The sequence below is a fragment of the Nicotiana tabacum genome, chromosome 3 (assembly GCF_000715075.1).
Source record: "Nicotiana tabacum cultivar K326 chromosome 3, ASM71507v2, whole genome shotgun sequence".
In the NCBI taxonomy this organism is placed as follows: Eukaryota; Viridiplantae; Streptophyta; class Magnoliopsida; order Solanales; family Solanaceae; genus Nicotiana; species Nicotiana tabacum.
The window spans coordinates 64,517,593-64,525,367 of NC_134082.1; the positions used below are offsets into that span (position 1 = coordinate 64,517,593).

General features: G+C 32.3%; 1 protein-coding gene across 1 annotated transcript; it reads left to right on the forward strand.

Moving 5' to 3' along the window:
- The first annotated feature begins 3,465 nt into the window (after window positions 1-3,465).
- LOC107766265 (protein EXPRESSION OF TERPENOIDS 1-like) lies at window positions 3,466-6,699 on the forward strand. The gene is made up of 3 exons (XM_075249505.1): window positions 3,466-4,190; window positions 4,754-5,098; window positions 6,209-6,699. Exons 1-3 carry the CDS (start codon window positions 3,869-3,871, stop codon window positions 6,604-6,606), a joined length of 1,065 nt encoding a protein of 354 aa, XP_075105606.1. The 5' UTR covers window positions 3,466-3,868; the 3' UTR covers window positions 6,607-6,699.
- The last annotated feature ends 1,076 nt before the right edge of the window (window positions 6,700-7,775 follow it).

Here is a 7,775-nt window from a genome sequence, read left to right on the forward strand (position 1 = left end):
TCGATTTCGGGCATACGCCTAAGTCCCATATTTTCCTACGGACCCTTCGGGACCGTCAAATCACGGGTCCGGATCCGTTTACCTAAAACGTTGACTAAAGTCAAATTTGCTCATTCTATAATCAAAACTTATCGTCTTTTTCACAAATTATCATATTTAAGCTTTTCGGCTACACGCTCAGACTGTGCACGCAAATCGAAGTGACTCTAAATGTGGTTTTCAGCAACCTCAGAACACGGAGTTTCGTTTTAAAACAAGTGATGACCTTTTGGTAGAACTAAATTATCATCAAATGTGAAGTAATAATACACGTTTAACATAACATATGTGTTGTTAAGTGGTGGAACAGTTGATAATTATGATGAATTTATAAATATTCACAAGCAAAGGAATCAAAAGTGCACGTTTCAATTAATTGAAGGTTAATGCGTTTAGTCGAACGTAACACGAGCCAAAATTGGAGTTTACCAACAAATGAGGAACCAAAAGTGATATTAACCCTGAGAAGTATTTTATATTATCGAAAAGAGTAGAAAACTGGAATATCTCACGAGTTTTTTCCTTTTCCATTTTTAAACAAGTACTGGGCTACTGATAAACAAAAAGTCGTGCTACTGATGCTAAAACCTCTCCGAAGGTTGAATATAATTAGAGGCGTAGTCAGAATTTAATGTTTATAAGTTTGAGATTCTAATTCTTTTAAGTTATGAGTTCGATTAAACCTACGGAGGAACATGATGACTCCGCCCCGAATATAATAGGGTAAATAAGTTAATGGAAGAACGAAGAAAGCAAGTAACGCACGTAAGGGATTACTAGTAAGCTCTAGGTTTGAAGTTTCAACTTTTTAGCTGTCTGAAAATATAATCCAAGATTGTAGCCTCTCAAATCCTTCTAAGTTTTATATAACTCATTTCAATTGTAGAACTAGTGGTTATCTTATTCTTAAATTTTGAAATCGTCGCTGGCAGCAGAATTTCTTTTATTTCAGCAGTCCACAACCTCTTAAGAACAACAGCGTAATTTTCACTCATTTTGTTAGGGTTGTTTAGTTTGAAGACAAGTTTTACTGAGATTAGTTATGTTGAGATTAGTTAAATTGAGATTAATAATGGTAAAATTTTGTTTGGTATATGTCGTATTAATCTTGAGATCGTTAGTTTTACTACTTTATTTTGGGATTACTGCTTTACTAGTACTACCTCCATTCCAGTTTACGTGAAAATATTTTTTTTTTCGTTCATTCCAAAAAGAATTATCCCTTTCTAAATTTGGCAACAATTTAACTTAAACTTCTCATTCTATCCTTAATGATATGTTTTTATAACCACACAAATACTCTGAGCCCTTTTTTTAACTTGCTTAGGATCACGAATTCCAAAAGTCTTCAATTTTTCTTAAACTTCATGCCTAGTCAAACAAGTTCACATAAATTATTGGAACAGAGGGAGTATAAGTTATCTCGATACTATTTTAATTATGTGATAACTTATGACAAAATTAGTAACCAAACAAGGATACGGCGTTACTAAATTATCCCATAATTATTTTTACGTATCCATATACCAAACAACCCCTTAAAATTTAACATTTAGTATGTATTTTGAAAAATATTCACAGAATCAGGGTCTTTATAAGGTAAGTAATGTAAATCTTTATAACAAAGCATCAATTGATAACTTGAATTGTAATTAAGTTGCTATAATAAGTTAAACTATATTAACAATATAAGAAATTTGTGAGATGTCTGTTTATATAAGCTAAATCAGGTATGTTGAATTATTCTACATTGACAAGTTTAGTGTGTATATACTGATACTTGGTTAAATAAACAAAGTTCATTTGACTAAAAAAAAAAAGTTTAATAGAATATGGATTTTCTTCAAAGTCAATTTTCTAGGTCTCCACTACAATTTCAAAGTCATTTGAAATTGATACCCTTCCTTTCTTATCTATAGTTAGAACTAGGGCATATATACATAGGTTTGATTTATTTTTTATGAAGGAATTACTTTGACGTTTTATTTTAGATATTCTTAAATATTTTAGTCGGTTAAAAAAGAATGATATAATTTTTTTTTTCTTAGAGATTATTTAACTTTAAATTTTTTATTATTTTATCTTAAATGACAAAGCTGTTATATATCATGGCATGTTTTTTTTTTCAAGGCATGTTTAAGATCAAGTTCTAATGGTATTTTTAATAAGGACAAAAATCTTTGCCTTTTTCTTAAACTTTTTACCTGATTAAAATAAAATGAAAGAGAGGAAATATAACATTATAGCAACTAGGAATAATTGGTTTTCGGTTGTCACCCTTCCGCGTACAAGTTGGGGCATCAAAAGTTACAAATATATTAGGGTATAGGAGTACAACATGGGAAAAATCTAAATGCCCGTTACTGTAAAGTCAACTCTCATATTCCTTTCAACCAATTTATAAATAAAACGGAAGGTAAATAATAATCTGTATTTCCTTATACTCCAAAATCAAAGTTAGATATTGTAGACTAAAATGAAAAGATAAAATTATATGTAGAAAATCTTAAAGTGTCAATTCTGTCTTTTAATCAGCTACTCCCGGAATCTTAAGTTATCAAATTAGGATTAACAACAGTTACTATCTTTTATTTAAAGTTATTTTAATGGTGTAAAAAACTCTGCGAATTGATTTGAATCTCGTGAACTTAAAAATTAGTGGTTTGTGTATCTTGTGATATTGTGTAATTAAGGATAAAATAGAACGTTAGTTATTAAAAACTTAGCAGATAAAAATATAGAAAAGTTATACATAGTTTTAAGTTTTAACAGATAAAAAAGGAAAGTAAAAAAAAATAATATATGAAACAGCATCCATTAGAAGCTCAGCTTTTCAGTCGTTCCAAACAAATTAAATGCTCGCTCTGATTGTGGTAATTTTTTTTCTTTTTTCATGGCAAGTGCATATAACTTAGACAAAGCTGATAGCTTACCTGGAATTTTGATTAAGTCGGCTTAGTACTTAAAGCCCGTTTGGTTGGTCGAAGGAGTGATTTAATCACCACATTCAACTCTTCTGTATAACTATATAAAACAATTTGGTTATACCTTTTGTTTCCCGCAGAAAATAATACCTTATGTGAAATAAGAATATCGAATTAGTAATACATGGATAAAAAAAAAATAACAAAAATGCTCTCGCATTCTTTAAATTTATTTCTTTGTTTACCTTGAAAATATCAAACAAAAAATAATTCACACTATATAATTATTGCATTACTAATTTTTAAGTTATATATTTTGTATTGCTAATTCTTACATTATTAATTTAATTCTTATATTATAATATTTGCATTAATTATTGCATGTAAGACTTGAGTTAGCGTCACCGTAGTAGTAGAGAGAAGACATGAAGTTTTTTTTTTGGCCATGGCGGCGTTTGCAGAGCTGTAATATATATAATTCTACCTTTATTTTAATGTTTCCCACACAAGCCACAACATAGAAACATAAGGAAAGTAAAGGCCCCTCCCTCATTTCCTCTTCGATTAATCTCTATCCTCAAAAATCTTCAATACTTTGTCTCTCCAAGAAATTAAAAAGAGCTGCACCTTTTTAATTATCTTCACAAAAGTTGCAGCTACTAAATACTCCTCCCTTTTATTTTCCAGCCTCTAAATTTATTCATCACTTTCACACGCTCATATGTAGTAGTACAGAAAAGAAGCGTACTTCTTCATTTCTAATTATGAAGAAAATCCCACAGAAATCTAAGGGGTACAAACATCATTATTGGGTTATAATCAAGCTGCCAGTGATCGTGCATTTCTGCTATGGATTGTCATGAGTCACAATTGAACTACGAGGAAAAAGGATTAAAGTTGGAAAAATGGCTAATTTCTTTTCACTAGACGGAAGAGGAAGTAGCAGCCAAGATCAACAGCAAGAAATTAGCAGCAGTCACCACCGTATCAATAACCGGCCAGTACCCACGGAAATCAGCTCAGAGAGTTGGTTCTTGTACAGAAATGATCATAATCAAGAAATGCCCACTTACAAAGGCTTCGAGTTATGGCAAAATACAACTCCTCAGCATCAACCTGAACAACAACAACAGTTTCGTCACCCAGTTTATCCTTTGCAAGATCTTTATTCCACTGCTGTTGGATTAGGTGTTGGGCCCAGCCAAAGTGGCTTTGACATATTTGGAGGTTAGACTGTCACATGCGAATTCAAAATTTAAACTTGACGGGATATTCAATTTTTAAAGTAACCATACTTCAAAATTATGTTTCAAATGTAATATTCTTTGAAATTATATTATTCATATGTATATTTATATTCCATGTAGAAGAGATCTATAATTTAAATTTGAGGGGCTCAATATTTTAGCTATCATTACAGAATCATTGCACTTTACCAAATAAGGGGTAAAAAATTAGGGTTTTTCAATTGTGAAATTTTAGTGATATTTCTACATTTGTATCTTGCTCCAATGGCGAAGCTACTTTTCTAGAAAATTACACAATATAGATGGATTCATTTTTTTTTGAATTATATGTATATTATATGATAATTTCCCTTGAATTCTCTTTGTATTTACTTTTTACATTTTAATACTCCTTAATGAAATTTTTTGCCTGACTTGCTCTACCTAAAAAATAAGTATTAGGTTAAGTCGAATCTGGTAGGATATACAGCATCACTTTATGTCGAAAATATTAGATTCAGTTGAATCCATTTCTCAAATTAAGGCCGCATCCGTTTTTCGCAGGCGATCAAGAGGCATCAAGATCAGGGTTTGTGATGATGAGGAGTGGAGGAGCTGGAATTAGCTGCCAAGATTGTGGGAACCAAGCTAAGAAAGATTGTCAACACATGAGATGTAGGACTTGCTGCAAGAGTAGAGGGTTTCAGTGCCAAACTCATGTCAAAAGCACTTGGGTTCCAGCCGCTAAACGTAGAGAAAGGCAACAACAACTTTCTGCTCTACAGCAGCAGCAAAAGGAACGACATGATCAGTTACACTTAGATCATAATAATAATAAACCTAAAAGGCAAAGAGAGGATCCAAGTGCTTCCTCTCTTGTTTGTACTCGTTTACCTTCAAATACTAGTGGTAAAGTTCCTATTCCCTCTTTTTAAACTTTATATTTCTAAATTTTGTTAATGAGATAGATTTATATCACAGAAATATTTATAACATATTCTAGTCTTTTCTTTTTCTTTATAAATTTTGTGTCCTGTCATACAAGTTCATGAATTCGAATTGAGGGAGTATCTTTCTTCCTTTGTTTGTACACAGAAAAAACATAGAATCTCGAGATTCATCATGTAAAGGAGCTAAGGTTGTTTGCCTTAGAAGAATTCTACAAAAGGTAGGTCTAGAAAGAGAAGCCCATAACCATAGCATTTGATGAAAGTCAAGGGAGACGCTACTATTTTAGCAGTAGTAAAATCGTCAGCTTTTCCTTCTTCTAGCTCTTTGTCATTCTTTTCTCATCACAGTTTTTTTTTTTTTTTTTTTGGGGGGGGGGGGGGGGGGGGGAGGGGGGGGGTTTTCCCGACAAAAGATTGACAAAGAATACGCTATTATATATCACCCTTCTGATCTCCCCATTTCTCTCTCGTTGCATTGGTATCTATGTATGCACACTCTCTTTTCTCTAGACCTACATAAATTTATCTCGAGCCCTCCAATTTATGTATGATAATTCACGGTATCCATTGTTGATTAATATTAGACGTAATTATTTACACTGATACTAGTACGTTACATTCAGTGGTAGAGCTAGCTTGAAGAGAGGGGATTGAATTATTGAAATCCCTTCATTAAAAATCATACCGTGTAAATGGCCAAAAAATTATCCTTTTTTTTTTATATATATATATATATATATATATATATATATATATATATATATATATATATATATATATATATATATATATATGTGTGTGTGTGTGTGTGTGTGTGTGTGTGTGTGTGTGTGTGTGTGTGTGTGTGTGTGTGTGTGTGTGTGTGTGTGTGTGTGTGTGTGTGTGTGTGTGTGTGTGTGTGTGTGTGTGTGTGAGGTTGTACTATTTTTGTCAAGTTACTATTAATTAATGCTGGCCATAAAAATTTACTTGTGATGATTGTTTCAATGATCTAATTTTGTAAATATTTCTTTTTTACATGGAACATAATCTCTTGCTTATTTAAATGTAGCATCTTTGATGTTTATAGGGTTAGAAGTGGGAAAATTTCCAGCAAAAGTAAGTTCAGCTGCGGTATTTCAGTGCATCCAAATGAGCTCAATTGAGGACGCTGAGGATCAGTTAGCATATCAGGCCGCTGTGAATATTGGGGGCCACGTGTTCAAAGGAATTCTATGTGATCAAGGTCCTGAAAGTGAGTATAATAATAATATGGCTGCAGCCGGTGATACTTCTTCTGGTGGTGGAAGTGGTAGCGCTGGAGTTCAACACCACCATAACTCCGCTGCCACCGCCATCATCGCAAGCGGCGGTGCTGCAGCGGCAGCGGAAGCCTCAAATTTTCTTGACCCTTCTTTATTTCCAGCTCCCCTTAGTACTTTCATGTCAGCTGGTACGCAATTCTTTCCACCTCCCAGATCTCCTTGATAAAAAAAAAAAAAAAAAAAAAGTCTCATGACCCAATTGACATTGACTTTGATTACTGTATTAATGTGACATATATAGTTATGTTAGTTGTAATTAGATGAGGATCCAAAATTTGAATGTTGTCGGTTCATGTTTCGAATTCTACTACCATTTGATTTACTGAGTTTAACATTAAAGCACCACATCCACCTCTTTGTAGCGAAATACTATATAATAGTAGTAGTTTAGAACAATGAAGAGATTCTACGGAGAATATATAGGAGCATGATATAGGAAAAACTAACGGGAGAAAAATGAGGGCGTGATGTCTGAGTTTTAGTTAAAAATATGGATGCAGAGTTGAGTTGTTTACATGAACTGTCTTTGTTGCTTATGTTTTTTTATTTTATATGGTGGTATTTGACGGGATAAAAGAGTTTTGGCCGGAAGAGTTAAGAAAGAAATAAAGTTTTTTGTCACGTACTATATATCTTTAGAACTAGTACCGGTCTAAACCATGTCATAATATTCTTGTGCCTATAAGAACATCTCGTTATGGATAAAAGACGAAGTTTAAAGTTAATTTTATTTTTGAATACAGAAATATGTAAAAAAAATTTAACATACTAAAAGAAAAGAGGTTACTTCTTTGTTTTGAAATTGTGCAACGTAAATCATCTTAAATTTACCCTTTCTTTCACTGTCTTGTACCAAAATGCATAAGTATTCATACAGCATATATGGCAATACCTTTTTCTGTTGCCATGTTATGTGGATGGTATTTTAACTTTTGAATAATCTTTTGCATATGGGAGATGTGACTTGTATGTAATAAGAGATACTATATGAAATGGCTTTTTATTTGATTAAATGCATTGCCTGCGGGTGGGCCTACTAAGTAAAACATAATGTGCCAAAAGATAACAAAATTAAACGACATTTAAGAGTATTCACACAAGATGCATCAAAGTGTTCTCTATTATTGTTATTAATTAATAATGTCTACTTGTGTAGTAACTGCGGGAAAAACATTGTGTACTTTAATTTTGCTTTTTATCCAATTTTTCTGACCTAATGCATGCTATTCTCTGATTCGAATTGAAGGCGTTATAACTTCTTCTGAGAATATTTGCTCAAAATTTTTTCTCAAAGTTGAATCACATGTGTACTTGGTGTATAACCTCAATAAT

Excerpts from the sequence above, each read along its gene's own strand:
- LOC107766265 (XM_075249505.1), top strand. The coding sequence starts at position 3,869 with ATGGCTAATTTCTTTTCACTAGACGGAAGAGGAAGTAGCAGCCAAGAT. Across the intron at positions 4,191-4,753 it reads TGGCTTTGACATATTTGGAG|GCGATCAAGAGGCATCAAGA; the intron begins GTTAGACTGTCA and ends CGTTTTTCGCAG. Across the intron at positions 5,099-6,208 it reads TTTACCTTCAAATACTAGTG|GGTTAGAAGTGGGAAAATTT; the intron begins GTAAAGTTCCTA and ends TGATGTTTATAG.